Source organism: Gordionus sp. m RMFG-2023, chromosome 1, assembly GCF_954871325.1.
Source record: "Gordionus sp. m RMFG-2023 chromosome 1, tfGorSpeb1-WG-v2, whole genome shotgun sequence".
Taxonomy (NCBI): Eukaryota; Metazoa; Nematomorpha; class Gordioida; order Chordodea; family Parachordodidae; genus Gordionus; species Gordionus sp. m RMFG-2023.
The window spans coordinates 51,987,486-52,004,606 of record NC_088775.1 but is presented as its reverse complement, the minus strand read 5'-3'; the positions used below and the strand labels follow the sequence as shown (position 1 = coordinate 52,004,606).

Sequence of the window (17,121 nt, the reverse complement as noted above, 5' to 3'; positions counted from 1 at the left end):
TAAAATTAAAGAATATTTACTTTTTTCTCTGCAAATATTGTTATAGGTTTGGTTTCGCCTTCGGCCATGCGCTGATCTTCCTCTTTTAAAGTTTCCAAATTTTTGTGGAGTCCTTGCGTGAATGGAGGCATAACGGGTGAGATGTCCTCTAGTATGATAGATATTTATATATATATATTTCTGTAAAAAATTATATTATTTGAGTTGTTTACCTTAAATTTGCATTTGATACAACTTTTTTAAAGACGTTAAAAACTATCAAGATGCTCCAACATCATTGTTGGTGTTTCACTTAATTATTCATGTTTATTAAAATCTTTTCTACTTATAAATGGTAATATTTGGAGAGAGGGCATTCTATGAATCTGCTGGGATTAATTCTCTAAGATTTCAACCTTAGAAATATACTCATTTTAATGAATTAAAATGTAAAAAGGGAAAATAATATTTAACTAATAGATTTTTACTGAATTAAATTTACATCTTAATAAGAGTTAATAAATATTTTTCTATATTCGGTACTGGTAAATAAAAATTTAGGATCAAGTCCGGTACAGGTCAAAAAATTGAATCTTATAAATTAATATAATACTGAATCATGAGCTTAAACATTACCAATAAAAAAATTTCCATTTTTTTCCCTGATTAAATATCACAAGTAAAAAAAAACAAAAGTTAAGAAGAACAAAATTCTAATTATTATATATCTTTTTTATAAATTATTTGTAATTTTCATAAAGATAAAAAAAATAAAATAAATAAGTTTTTCAAAAGCTTGGATGACAATACATTCACAACATTTAACCCATTAATAGTCAAAATACCATATCTATAACAGTTTTGCAAGTAAAATCTTCAGGGTTTGCGTAATATTTTTCTATAAAATATTGAATTAGCCGCTTTTTAAAAATCGGTCCAAAACGAACCGTTCAACAACACTAGTGTCAGCTATATTATAATATCTGTACCATGCTTGAAACTATTATTAATATAAAATTATCAAATATGCCATGGCACCAAGGTTCTCTCTTCCTTAAAAAAAATGGCGGGATAAGTTTCCGTCATCCATATCTTCTCTCTCTTGCTGCTTATATCTCTTCAAGATTAAGCTGTTCGAGATTTCGAGATGATAGCTTCCGTTCATGATCCAGATATACAAGACGCTTTCCAAACTTGGGAGAGCAATTGTCAACCTGGCCTATGCAGAACATCCACTCTCCAGAAAGCTTGGATATTCGTCTAGTCACTTCGTTGATTTCTACTTAACGAGTGATTTATTAGAACAATGTCACATTCAAGTTATTATGAATTCTTAATCGAGTAATGAATGGTTGTTGGATATTCCAAAATCTTGGTCTTCTTCTCAGCAATAAAGAACTGCGCATAGCTATTTAGCTTTGTCTCGGGTGCGATATATCGCTTCCTACAAAATGCATTGCTATACCATCAGATTCCAAAGGATACCATCCTTAACACATTCCAGAGGTCGTTTCACAAAGCATACAAATGTACCTGATTTCAAAAACTCTGAAAATGGCTAATATTCCAAATAACCTTGAACCAAATCATTTTAATATCGGTCTTATACCTTGGTCTTCCAGTAGCTTGGAATTACACTTGTATTGATTTTGCAACCCGAACCAATAGAAATGCCTTCAGCCGAACTTTCTATAAATAGATATGCGAACATGGTAAATGTAATTGATCCTATTTATTACCAATATACCCTTGATATTGGTGAGAAATTCCTATCATATCACATTATTAAGTAAAACATTAGACCAAATAAGTGGCAATAGTAATGAAGCCTTCTACCTATAACAAACTATATTCTCTTAGTATGTATATATTGAAGCCTTCTACCTATAACAAACTATATTCTCTTAGTATATATATATCCAAATTATTTTATAAGCTTTTATCTTTTTTTTTTCCTTTAATGGTAATTTATTAATTCGTCTTTTATATTTGCATCCGCAAATGTAACATTTCTAGTGCCAGACGAATTCCTTTCTAGCAGAGGTTACATGGGCATATTTTTGTTGTCTATTTAATTTTATGAGAGAAACAATTAATTATCTTTAGTTATTTAGGTTATTAAACTTTTAATATATTTTATTATTATGATTTTAGAAGTATATTTAGTTCATATTTGTAGTATATCAGATATTTTTGTATTATCGTTCGTTAGCATATATTGGTAGTAATGTAGCCAAAAATTAACTTTTTATTGTATTTTATCATAAAATCATGTGTATGCAATTTCACAAAATAATGGCAAAATAATAAAATAAACTTTTTAAAATAATTTTAAAAAAAAGAAGAGATAAATGGTCGCCAATATTTATTGTATTTTATTTTATGTTTCCATAATAAATATATATTTTCCTATATATTCCTTTTCCTCTATATAATAAATTGTAATATTAAAATATATTTGACGATTTAGATTACATTATTTAAAATTATTCATTCAAAATGTGGAAATTATTCACTTATTTTATATGTCATTCTTATGTAATCAATGTTATTGAAAGAAATAACATTTATACAATTACATTACAATAATACATTATTTAAAATTATTCATTCAAAATATGGAAATTATAACTTATTTTAGTTGTCATTCTTATATAACCAATGTTATTGAAAGAAATAACATTTATACAACTACATTAATATTAATATATATAACTTTATGGCAGTGACGAAGCGTCAAGTTTACTACTAGGGAAGCAATCAAAAATAATTTTTTATTTTTATATTTTAGTCAAACTCAAACCATAAAAACATTAAGATTTATAAATTAGTGGTATTCGTCTTTGTTTTTGAGTAAAATGATCAAGTACTGCATTATAAAAGTTATCGCTAGATTTTAAATTTTTTAATAATTTTTTCCAATCGAAATCAAAGATAGATTCGATAATCGATTTTGACTCATCCTGTTTTCTGCAATGATTGATTTTTTTTAAAGATGAAAAACTCCGTTCTGCACTTGCTATTGTTGAAGCCAAAGTTAAGATGAATTTGCATAATTTAAAAAACTCTTTAAAACTTTTCATCAAATCGGTGCATATTAAAAATTCAAGTATTTCATTAACATTCTTATCCTTTCTAAATTCATCGTCCCAAACACTACCTTTAATTCAGTTTCCAGCGTGTGTAAGTCGAAAAATTGAGAATAAGTGTCGTTTAAATCTAATAAATATTTTGTTTCATAAATGTCCCGTATTTAAAACATATCAAAGAACTACAGCCAGTTGAGATTTATTATTGATATCTGTTGTTTCATCTAATATTATTGATATAAATTCCGTTTCTTCTAATTCATTTAGAATTTTTTGGTGTAAGACATATGAAATGGAATTTATTAAATCATTTTAAATATCGCTTGATAGTCCAATAAAAAACTATACTATTTTCTAAATGATATTTCAATAGTAAATTTTTTCCGCCAGCATATAAATTAATTTAATATAATTTCCTCTATTTACTGAATTAGAAGATTCATCATCACCACGGAATGCGAGCTCCTGAATTCCAAGAAAACATATAGAGTTGATCAATATTTCTCTATTTGATTTGACTTTCGAATTATGCTGTTCAATTGATATTTTGCGCATCGAATCTATCATATTTTCAATACGATTTTGGCCAAATGTTTATAATTGAATCCTGCAAATGAGCGGTTGATTCTTCATGCCATTTAACTGCCTTTGAAAAATTACTCATATCCGAAAATCCTTTATCATTCCAAACATATTTTTCCTTTGGGAATTATAGGCATGACCAACAATATAGAGAATTAGAATATTCACATCCAGTGAGCCATTCATATTTATCATATTTATCGATAGAAAAATTACGGATGCAATTTTTGATTACTTTTTTAAGTTTTGTAAAATTGGTTTTGATCTTCCTTTTTTAATAATCAATCTTTTCGCATCAAAATTTCTTGAGTTAAATGATAATGTTAATAAATTTTCAATAATACAATTACAATTATTAAACATTAAATTAATTAAGGATTTTAAAAACGAAAAAATTTTTTATTTAAAAAATTTAAGGAAAAAATTATTATATAAAAAAATTTCTTTCTCTTTTATTTATTTTAAAAAAATAAGCATTTTTTTATTTTCTTCCCCAATGCTTATATTTTAATGGTAAAATTACACAATACCATGGCATGATTTTCTCTTAATTTATTAAAAAAAATAAGCAATATTAAATTTGCTTCCCTCTTGTATATTTTTTTAACGTAGTAAAAATAATAGTAAATATTTTAATGTAGTAAAAATAATAGTAAATTTTTTAACGTATTAAAAATAATAGTATTTCTTAATATAGTAAAAATAATATTAATCTTTTTAACGTTATAAAAATAATATTAATCTTTTTAACCGCAAGGTCTATAAGTCGAAAGGCTTGGTAATACGAAAGGCTAAAAAATAATATTGAAAATAAAAATAACAAAGAAAATGTTTAGTAATGAGATATTTGATTGATTGATTGCTTTTTTTAGAGAAAAAATATTATAATAACTTTACATTATAATATAGTAAAAATATGGAAATCTTAAGATCTTTTCAATTTTTTTATTAATTCTTTGAAATATTTGCGGTTTTAAAAAATTAATTTTACTATATTAATTTTTAAATTAATATTATTAATTAAAATAATATTTGGTTATGATTTTATTTTATATATTAAGTAAGTATAAATATATTGTAATTACTTGATAAAGAAGTAAATGAGAAACATAATATTTTTAAGGTATTTTTAATTTGAGAAAGCATTTAAGAGGGAAAGGCTAACATCTTAAACGTAATTTTGAATATAATTATATCATTAAACTCAGAATTTAACCGCTTAGATGTATTTTTTTACGTTTCCGGTTCACAAAATAAATTTTTTGTCGCGTAAGACATTTATAGGGGAAAGGCTAACATTTTAAAAGTAATTTTGAATATATTTATATCATTGAACTCAGAATTTAATTCTCTATCCAAAACCGCTTAGATGTATTTTTTTACGTTTCCGGTTCACAAAATAAATTTTTTGTCGCGAAAGACATTTATAGGGGAAAGGCTAACATTTTAAGAGTAATTTTGAATATATTTATATCATAGACCTGCAGGCCCGATTTTTTAAATATATCCGGGCTGGGCCGGGCCTAAAAAAATTTTTTTAAAACATATCCGGGCCGGGCCTAAAATTGTTAAACCCGTGCCGGGCCTTAATATTTTTTATAAAAATTTTTACATTATGAGTTAATAGTTATAAGATTATATTATATTATAGTTATGATTAATATAATATTGGGTGATGGTTAACACTACCTAACAACCCACAGATCAATCTAATTATTAATTTCCTGCAAATTTATTCAGAGTATTATTATATTTTTTTATAATTCATATCTAAATTTTTAGAATATATTTTACCAAAACAAATAAAGGAATATCACTTCTTAAAGTTTGTAATACCTTTCAAAGCGAAAAGGAGAAATAAAATTGATTTTACTTAATATAAAGCATTTTTTAATTGAAAAATTTGTTTTACACAAGTATCATTTTATTTCTCTTTTTCTCTGTCCCAAATTCAAGCAATTACGTATGTAGTCAGGGACAGATCAATGACGGAAAACTATATAAAAGATTATATTAAATTACAAGAGGCTCAGGAAGTAAATGAAATACCATCGACCAGTCAAATTACGACTGTTGTTAAACAAACTGAATCGTTTTATGACAAATGGGGCGATGGTAATTCTGGTAAAGAATTTAACTCTCTAGTCTCTATCCAAAACCGCTTAGATGTATTTTTTTGCGTTTCCGGTTCACAAAATAAATTTTTTGTCGGGAAAGACATTTATAGGGGAAAGGCTAACATCTTAAAAGTAATTTTGAATATATTTATATCATTGAACTCAGAAATTACTTTTAAAATGCTAGCCTTTCCCCGATAAAAGTCTTTCGCGACAAAAATTTATTTTGTGAACCGGAAAAGTAAAAAAATACATCTAAGCGGTATTGGATAGAGAATTAAATTCTGAGTTCAATGATATAATTATATTCAAAATTACGTTTAAAAGGTTAGCATTTCCCCTATAAAAGTCTTTCGCGACATAGAATTTATTTTGTGAACCGGAAACGTAAAAAAATACATCTAAGCGGTTTTGGATAGAGGGTTAAATTCTGAGTTCAATGATATAAATATATTCAAAATTACTCTTAAAATGTTAGCCTTTACCCTATAAATGTCTTTCGCGAAAAAAAATTTATTTTGTGAACCAGAAACGTAAAAAAATACATCTAAGCGGTTTTGGATAGAGAATTAAATTCTGAGTTCAATGATATAAATATATTCAAAATTATTTTTAAAATGTTAGCCTTTCCCCGTTAAAAGTCTTTCGCGACAAAAAATTTATTTTGTGAACCGGAAACGTAAAAAAAAAGATCTAAGCCGTTTTGGATAGAGAATCAAATTCTGAGTTCATTGATATAATTATATTCAAAATTACGTTTAAGATGTTAGCCTTTCCCCTATAAATGTCTTTCGCGACAAAAAATTTATTTTGTAAACCGGAAACGTAAAAAAATACATCTAAGCGGTTTTGGATAGAGAATTAAATTCTGAGTTCAATGATATTAATATATTCAAAATTACGATTAAGATGTTAGCCTTTCCCCTATAAATGTCATTCGGGACAAAAAACTTATTCTGTGAACCGGAAACGTAAAAAAATACATCTAAGCGGTTTTGGATAGAGAATTAAATTCTGAGTTCAATGATATAAATATATTCAAAATTACTTTTAAAATGTTAGTATGGAAATTATTTTAGATATCATTCTTATATAATTAATATTATGAAAGAAATAAGTAAACATTTATACAACTACATTACAATATTAATAATTTAGTGAAACTAACTTAATACATAAGTAAATATTATATTATTTATCTTTAGTAGCAAAATATGGAAATTATTGAATTATTTTAATTGTCATTCTTGTGTGTGTAATCAGTATTAATGAAAGAAATATAGATTCTTGCAACAACATATGCTTGCATTCAAAGAAGTTGGTAAACAGTTTTTATTTTCTGATGAAATAATAAAAAATATTAATGAATGATCATCAGATTGTAATACCCAATGGAAGACCTGCATATTATGTTGGAAAGAAGTTTATGTTCTCAATGCAGAAACTCTATTTTAATACTTGGGCATGTCTGTTTAAAATCCCATAATGTGAATTGACAAAGATGCTCCCTTTCTGGCTCTGTCCCCTCTATTCCTCCTAACAATACCCCGCAGTTCCCTCTTTAATACTGTGACACAGTCATCTGTTCCATCTACATTAAATCATGAAAATATTGCAACATCAAGCATTCTCGAATTCAATATCCCTGATATTCATTTCAACAATTCCTTCATTGACCAATTCCTTGGACTGCTCAAACCTCGTTTAATGTCCAGAATTCCAAGAGGTGCCAGACAAGTTGTTCCCACGAATTATGCTCAATGTATTGATAAACTGTTAAAAAACTTCTCCTCTAAGGATGCATGGTCAGCCTTTCTTTTATTCGGCCACAGATCTTGGCCATGACTGCTACTAACGCCCGTGATATTTAGTAAAAAACTAAATATCACACCCTCGTATCGTTTATTAAATATGTTTAACACCATGTGCCCGCGATTTAAAATCATCCATATTATAAAAAAAATGGATTTTATTTTGTTTATATTTCAATAATTAATCAATTAGAAATATAGTTTTAATTTATCATATACAGATTCTTAAAGTACATTCAAATATTCTTTTAGATATTAAATTAAAATAGTAAACTATGGCTGGTTAAAACAAAATTTTTTGATTCTCCTTTCTCTGCTAAAAATTTACTGTATAAACAATTTTTTAAAAATCTAATTTAAATATGACATGCAGATATTTTATGCTATTCTAAATTTTAATTTAATTCAGTCCAAATGTTATCAATTTTATAAGCTAATTTCTGGCTTAGTTAATAGATTTTATAATATATTACACAAATATCTTACTTCATGATGAGAAACTTTAATTCTATATTAAGTTATGCAATGAAATATATTTTTAATCATTATTGTATAAAGTCTGTTGTTGACATCAATATGAGGTAGATAAGGTTGATCCAATTATAAGTGATGGAAACTGTTTTTTCAGGTATTTTATTAATAACAACTTATAGAATCTATTCAAAATATTATTATAGATGTCTTAGCAAGGAAATCAACAATGATGAGCAACATCATGAAATGATCAGGACCAGGATTGCCATGTCTTCCCCCATCAGCGGGAGACTTCTGCAATTTTTTAGTTTACATGCAAACATCTCTCTCCCGCAAAACTACCGCAATTGGAAATCTCCCGCAAAAATCTATTCTCAATAACGACGGTAAACGTTTAGTTCCATTATTTAAATCTCAAATAAAATATAATTAACATTATAACTATTTAATTTTCTGTTAAAGATGAAAAAAAAAGTTTTTTTTATCCTCCTCTTTTATTATGGTTAAGATGAAAAAGTTTTTTAATCCCCCTCTTTTGTTTATGTTAAAGATAAATAAAGTTTTTTTAATACCCCTCCTTTGTTTACAATAAAATGAAAGTTAAAAAAAAGGTTTCTCTTTTTGGTCCTTATTTTGTTTTAAATTAAACACAGTGAAAATAAAACATATGGCTTTTGTGTTTTCTCTCACTTTACTGGATTTCTTACTTTAGGAGTCCTCAGTAAGGTGATCCGAAAATATGAGTTAGACCGTTGGGTCCGGGAGACCACCCTGCATCCCAAGGTATATTTTGAGTTTCGGGAAGTTTAGGGGGGTAGGTTTTATCCCCAATTATGTACGATAAAACTAACACAACTCGATTCCACAAAAACGTTCTTTTTTTCACTTTGCGCCAATTTAATTTTAATTTATAATTGCGCCTTTTATTTTCCCTATAAAAGGGACGAATTTTTTATAGTTTAGATATACTTTATTTTTTCCTGTAAAATAATTTTGAAAATCTTTATTAATCTTTTTTATGTTTAAAATACTGTTGAATTTTTTATAGTTTAGATATATCTGATTTTTCTTTTTGTAAAATAATTTCTTGATATTAATAAAACGATAAATTAAACAATAATGTCTACGACTCGTTCACAAAATACTTCATTTTCCATATTTTTTTTATATTTTATAAAATCTTATTTATACATTCGCATAAAATAAATATATTTTTTACATTGTAAAACAAAAATAGAGAGCATTACAATCTCCTCAAACAAGACATCAATGTCTATCGGTATTTTTAAAATATTTGAACATTTTAATATAGTTTTAGCAATGGCGTCATAAAATTTATTGTCAATTTTTAACTGTAAAGATGAACACATCTGCAGCATAATTTTATGAATCTTAGTTAAGATTCTTCCTATTGCAACTGCACATTAACAGCATGTAGTAGATTTCCAACATGTTAACATCTAATTAATACATCTGCCATTCATTATTGGAATAAATTTTCAAAATGTTAGGAGAGCTTTTAAAATCTATATTTAAGAAATATTTTTTTTAAAGGTTTATAAAATTTTATAATTCTGTTATGGCGGGTATTAGGAACAAATCTCAACCAACATTATGCTGACTTAATTCTATAAATATACTCTGGTTTTTTCCAAATTCACTGAGGCATTATCAGATCAGAAAGCTGACATGCAATTTATTGATAATCCCGAGTCTGCTATATTTACCATTATATGGTTAGCTATGTCTTTGGATTTTTCACTATTTGAGGGAAAAAAATTTAATAGTTTAATTGAAAGGTCCTTAATTTGTTGAAATAGCGGAGGAGAGGATCAAGGGAAATATTAAAATATTCCTTATTAGATGCATCTGTTAGAATTGCATGTATGCTCATCTTTCAAATCGTCAAGAATTGACCTCCAGGATTCAGGTTCTAAAACATTGATGATACCCTTGCTCATTTTTGTTCACAAGTAAAGCTTTCATTAATCTTGTCGTTAAATATTATGAGGAAAGATTCTACCTACATTGTAATGATAAATAGCTCTGTGAATGTTGTATTATAAGATAAGTGATTACAATTGCCGCAACTGTAGTTGCATCTGTATTATTTCTTATTTATGGAGAATATTTTTGTTTTGCAATGAATGTAGATACACTCTCCTGCACTGATCATAATAATGTGATTGAACTATAATAAATAAAATAATTATTATCATTGAAATGAGTACAATATTATCTTATTATGTATTTAAACTTGATACCTGTAGTGAAGGTCACGGTCCGGTCTTTGGTCCGGACTGGACCGATACCCTCGGACCGGACCGGACCACGGTCCTTAAGAAAAAGATCGATCCAGACCGTGGTCCTTAATAAAAAGACCGGTCCTAATTTAATTTGTTTTATCATTTTATTAAATATAAGAGTATTATATAAACAATATAAAATTAATTATGAATAATATAATAATTAATGCAAATATTCAATTTATAAATGCTAATGTCATTGTTTGTAGAGTTGCTATGGAAGGAATTAGAAGAGGGGCTTAATGGAGGCGGTAGATCTATTCCATTTTTTAAACAAGAGCCCATACACATCAAAGCTTGTATTGTTTTGTTTGAAAGCCTGTTCCTTTTTTTAGTGACAAGATCTACTGCCTTCGAAAATATTTGTTCACAGGGGACAGATGTTGCTTGAATTGCTAAAAAATTTCTAGCTGCTAATGAGAGGACTGGAAATCTAAATAATAAACTATATTGACTTTTACAAAATATAAAAGACCTTTCACTATTGGTTTTCCACCATACTAATATGTCATCCTTTAAAGAAACAAGAGGTTCATTTAAATAGGTGTGAAGTTCTGATATATTTTCTTCAATGATTTCTGAGGATATACAATCCCCTTCTGAATTTCTTTTTTGGGATAAAATTCTTTTTAAAAAACTAAATTCATTGATTTCCTCCTGGCACAAATGTTTGAAAATTAGGATTTAATAAATAAATATTTAAAACATACCTGAGAATCCGTTATTCCTGTATTTTTTTTATTTTCTTTTTTCCATATTTTGAAAATTTGGTGATATACTCAATTCTATTAAGAGTATTAGGCATTTAAACTTGTTTTAATCTCGGATCTAATAATGTTGAGACATATGATTCATAGCAAAATATTTCTTTGAGATATTTCTGCATTTTAACCAGCATGTTATTAAGAATTTCTTGTATTGTTATTATCCTTTTTTATATTATTAAAAATTTCATTATTTATATTCTCCATATATAATATGGAAATCCCAACTGTAGGATATTTGGATCCTGATAAATCAAGTGTGGTTTTATAGAAGGGCCTTAGAAAATCTACAGCCTCTTTAAGGTCTTCTTTTTCACACTCAGTAAAGAAAACCCCTTTAAATTGTTTGTAATTCAACTACTTCTTCTATAGCATCCATGTTCTAAAAATTAAATATTTTTTAAAAATAATTGGATAAAAATGTAAATACCTCATAAATTGTATTCATCATTAAATAGGAGCTATTCCATCTAATAGGGATATCAGAAGGGATTTTAAATTTTGTAATTCCCTTATTTTCACATATTTGTACATATGCTTGATTTATTTATAGAAAAGGCAATGTCTCTACACTTTTCTAGGATAGTTGTAATTGTTGATAAACCTTCCTGAGATATTAAGTTTAGAATATGGGCACAGCATCTGAAACCTTTAAAGTTTGTTCCTTGTAAATATTCTGCAAAATATCCATGCTTTTTAGGATTTTATTGGCATTATCTGTAGTACAAGCCAGTATATTCTTCTCCAATTGATATACATCAATTACTTCTTTTATAGCTAAGGATATTTCTTCAGAAGTATGAGGACATGGGATATGATTTATATCAAGTAAAATATTTTTTAATGTAAAAGAAGAGTCAATAAAGTGAGCAGTAATGGCTATGAATGAAACTTTATTTATACTGCTCCACATATCTGTGGTAAAGCTTATTAAAGAATTATTTTTATTTAAAATATCTTTTAAAGAACTTCTTAGTTTCTCAAAATTAGCTGTATAAAAATTTTTAACTTTGTTTTTAGACCAAATTGTAGCAGTTGAGTTTAAATATTTGATTAAATTATGAAGACCTGAACTTTCAAAAGTCTTCATTGGCAGACAGTCCATTATTACACATTTTATTATTAATTGGTTCATATGTTCAGTTTGAAATTTATCCAATGGTATTGAAGAAAGTGATTTTGTGCTTGTGGGGGGCATATTAAAATTAAGAGTAGATTGTGTTTTTGAGATATTTTCATTTTCATCATTAGAGGTATATATTTTATGTTTTATCAGATGCCTGCTTAAGGTACCTAATTATTTTATTAAGAATAAGGTTAAGTTATTTTGAAAATGAATTATTTAGACATTTTCTTAAGAAAAAATAGAACTATATAAATAATAACCAAAATATTTTAATAATAATACTGCTTATTTTGATTAATTTACTGCTTAAAAAATCATAAACAATTATAACTTGTTGCTGACGATACATTATATTTGGTATTGCAGTGAACACATACTCTATGTTTTTTATTGGGACTATAAGTAAAATGTTTCTTGGACAAACTTATGGTTTTCATATTGTAAAATAAAAATTAACAATATCTAAAATAACTCCTCTAGAAAAATTCATAAAATAAAATATACAAAAAAATTATAATAATTGAATAGTAAAGCAAACTTAAATATTAATTCATAAAATAAAATATACAAAAAAATTATAATAATTGAATAGTAAAGCAAACTTAAATATTAATAAAAGACCGGACCACGGTCCTCAAAAAAAGATCGATCCGGCAATCGGTCCGGTCCAGTCCCGGTCTAAGACCGATAGGACCGGACTGTTGACCTTCACTAGTGATAAGTAAGCGCCTATTCCTATTATGTTTTACACACACACGGTAGATTTCTAATTGCGGTCTTGCGGGATATTCGCATAAAATATTGTAAAATTAAAATAGTTTGTTTGTTTTTTTTTATCTTTATATTCTTTTATATTTAAAAAAGATCGTTGGTTTTTTTTTTAAATTAATATATTTTAATAAATCAAGATATTTTTTTATTTTGAAAAATATTTACCGACTTTGCATTTATATAAACTAATTATAAAAAATAATACACGGATAATTAAGTCAATTGGCCCGCAAAAAAATTTTTTTTAGCAATTTTTATATTTCTACCGCAATTTTCATATTTCTCCCGCAAAATACTAAATTTCTCCCGCAATTTGAAAATTTTGACCTGGCAACCCTGATCAGGACTGTTCTGATATCTTTTATGCTCCAAGAAAAACATATCAACTTCTTTAGTGAATTCATAGGAGATAACACAATGGATTACATTGTGAAAAACAAAATGGGTTGCAATGGCACGTGGGCTACAGATACTGAGATTTCTTATTCAGCTACATTGCTTAAAACAAACATCTTCATTTTTTTAAATGACAAATGGCTTTTATTTCATGCATTATTCATTATTCCTGAAATAAATAAATTTATTGGTTGTATATGTAAGCGTCAATGTGTTATTTTTAGTGTTTTTAAAACGCCGCGAGTCGCGACCCCGACCCAAAGAGCGGGTCGTTTTTTCGACCTCGACCCGAGTTCAAGCCGAAAAAAACGACCTCGACCCACAAAATAAGGGTCGTTTTTTTCGAGCTCGACCTGAGTCCAAGCCGAAAAAAAGACCTCGACCCAAAATATGGGTAGTAATTATCGACTCAGACTTGAAGTTTGGGTCGTTTTTTACGACTCAGACTTGAAGTTTGGTCGTTTTTTTCGACTCAGACTTGAAGTTTATTTTTTAAGACAAATATGTAAAAATATATTTTCCAAATATGTTAAATTAAAATTCCATTGAAGATGTACCATAGGAAAGTGACAATTGTCATAATCGTCATTTTTGAACTTTTTTTAAAGCAAATGGGTAAAAATATATTTTGTAAACATGTTAAATTAAAATTTCATTGAAGATGTACCATAGGAAAGTGACAATTGTTATAATCGTCATTCTTAAACTTTTTTGAATTTTTTTAAGGCAAATGGGTAAAAATATATTTAACATGTTAAATTAAAATTTCATTGAAGATGTACCATAGGAAAGAGACAATTGTAATAATCGTCATTTTTGAACTTTTTTAAGGCAAATGGGTAAAAATATATTTTTTAAACATGTTAAATTAAAATTTCATTGAAGATGTATCATAGGAAAGTGACAATTGTCATAATCGTCATTTTTGAACTTTATTTAAGGCAAATGGGTAAAAATATATTTTGTAAACGGGACATTCCATGTCAAATCGATCAAAAAAGGCACTTTTTCGACCGACCCCTTTTAAAATTGTTAAAAATTTCTGGAATTATTTAGATAGGTAAAAAAATGAGAAAGCCGTTTATTTTAGCTCTCTAGAACCCTGGTTCTTGAGATATAGGGGCTCAAAGGTACAAAAAAGAGCCACTTTGGAATCTGTAAAATTTTTAAAATGCTTATATCTCAAAAACTATTTATAGTAAAAAAAATTATAATATATCATTTTGTAGGTAAAGATATTCTCTAATAAGCTAACAAAGAATAATAAATATTGGCGCCATTATAGACTTTAAACATCCGGTTTACCTAAATTGCTTTACCTGTACTTTTAAGCAAAATAGTGAGTTTGTTTTCGAATTTTTTTTTTGCTTTTTATTTAGACACCTATTATAAATATATATAGGATGTCAAAACCTTGGCGACGCTATTGACTTTTCCATAATATACATTTTTACCAAAAATTGAAGAAAAAAGTAGATGGCGCTAATGGTTGAAAAATATTATTCTTAAGGAAAATGAAAATATTGATACGTTTATAAGAATTGTGATAAAATTTTCCAGTTCTGCCCTCCCCCTCCTCCTACTATCATTAAAATGTTTTACATTTTTTAGATCTCTACTTTGCTACTATAGCGAGCGAATGACTTATTAGCTCGATAATATATAACAGCTGCAGTAAAAATATTAGGCATATATTCGATTATATTTTACAAAATAAATTGTTTAAAACGATCTCTCTTTCTGAGAAATAATTTTAACCTGTCCGTTCAGATTAATTTTATCGTGTGTCTACTAACAATCTGGATTTGGAGAGTGCAAAAACATGTATTCTAAGTGTAGATCAATTAAAATTTTATTCTATATCACAGATGGACGTACCAAATATTAAAATGTTGCAACCCATTTAATCTACAGAGACATGCTTATTATCGCGAGAATCTAAGAAAGATTCTACCCTGGATGCCCCAAAAAAATTTACCATTCAATTTAGATATGTTAATATGCTCTTCATGGCGACAAAAATTATCAAACATTCCTTATACTTCAAATGACAATGTAGATATTGATTCTCCCCTTCATATAATTAATCAAGAGGCTATTGATAACATTAATATATCCCTACAATCAAATGGGGAGTCTCTCATTAAAAGAAAACGCGTATGTGTGAAAAGAAATATTCGAAGAAAAAAATATCTAGAGTAAAAAAAAGTTTTAACGACTGAAATTTTACCATTATCTTTCTTCATCAAATGATGAAAATTTCGATGAAATTGTAGATACCTTAAAAATTAAAAAAATTATATGAAAGATATTAATTATTGGAAATTTGTTACATTATTAAGTGTCTAATGGGCATATGCCCACTCTGCTCCTCGGTTAATTAGTATATTTAATAGAAAATCAAAATTTTTTAATATAAAAAGTGAAAATATCTGGTTATTGATAAGTTAGCAGCAAAATTTTAACCATAATCCGTAATTTCATAAAGCGCCATCTATTTTTTCTGTCAATTTTTGGAGTCGATAGCGTCGCCAAGGTTTTGATATTGTATATATATTTAGCAAAGGTGTCTAAATAAAAAACAATAAAAAAAATTCGAAAACAAACTCACTATTTTGCTTAAAAATACAGGTAAAGCAATTAAGGCAAACCGGATGTTAAAAGCCTATAATGGCGCCAATATTTATTATTCTTTGTTAGCCCATTAGAGAATTTCTTTACCTACAAAATGATATATTATAATATTTTTTACTATAAATAGTTTTTGAGATATAAGCATTTTAAAAATTTAACAGATTCCAAAGTGGCTCTTTTTTGTACCTTTGAGCCCCTATATCTCAAGAACCAGGTGTGCTAGCGAGCTAAAATAAACGGCTTTCTCACTCTTTTACCTGTCTAAATAATTCCGAAATTTTTAACAATTTGAAAAGAGGTCGGCCGAATCGTGATCGATTTGACGTGGAATGGCCCAAACATGTTAAATTAAAATTTCATTGAAGATGTACCCTAGGAAAGTGACAATTGTCATAATCGTCATTTTTGAACTTTTTTAAAGCAAATATATTAATTTTTTAGGTTTATTTTTTTTGATACATCTTTGATCGTAAATATTTTTATATATTAATTTTTTACATACTTTTTTTCTGGTACATCTTTTGAATAGTAAATATTTATAATATATTTTTTAAAAGGATTTTAAATATATTTATCTGAAATAATGTATTTTAATTTGTTATTTATTATTTTTTAATATATTTTTTGAATGATAATTGTTTTAAACATAAATTTTTTAAATGAATTTTTATATATTAATTTTTTAGGTACTTTAAATCTGATACATCTATATATTAATTTTTTACGTACTTTTTTTTGGTATATCTTATGATCGTATATATTTTTGAATATATATATTTTTTTAAAGGATTTTTAATATATTTATTTTATATGAACCTTTTTTCTGATATATCTTTTGATCGCTATTTTTTGGTAAAAATATGTTTTGTAAACATATTATATTAAAATTTTAGTGAAGATGTACCATAGAAAAGTGACAATTGTCATAATCGTTTGAACTTTTTTGAATTTTTTTAAATGGGTAAAAATATATATTGTAAACAAGTTAAAATTTCAGTGAAAATGTACGATAGAAAAGTGACAATTGTCATAATCGTTATTTTTGAACTTTTATGAATTTTTTTAAAGCAAA

The 17,121-nt window shown here is 26.8% G+C and overlaps 1 protein-coding gene across 4 annotated transcripts in view; it reads right to left on the bottom strand.

Annotated features, from left to right (window-relative positions):
* The window catches only part of LOC135931483 (uncharacterized), a 187,143-nt gene that overhangs the window by 72,932 nt on the left and 97,090 nt on the right, over positions 1 to 17,121 (bottom strand). For all 4 annotated transcript variants that reach the window (XM_065468621.1, XM_065468622.1, XM_065468619.1 and 1 more), the window contains exon 11: positions 21 to 148. In XM_065468621.1, coding sequence (XP_065324693.1) covers positions 21 to 148 — 128 coding nt within the window. The remainder of the gene's footprint in view (positions 1 to 20; positions 149 to 17,121) is intronic.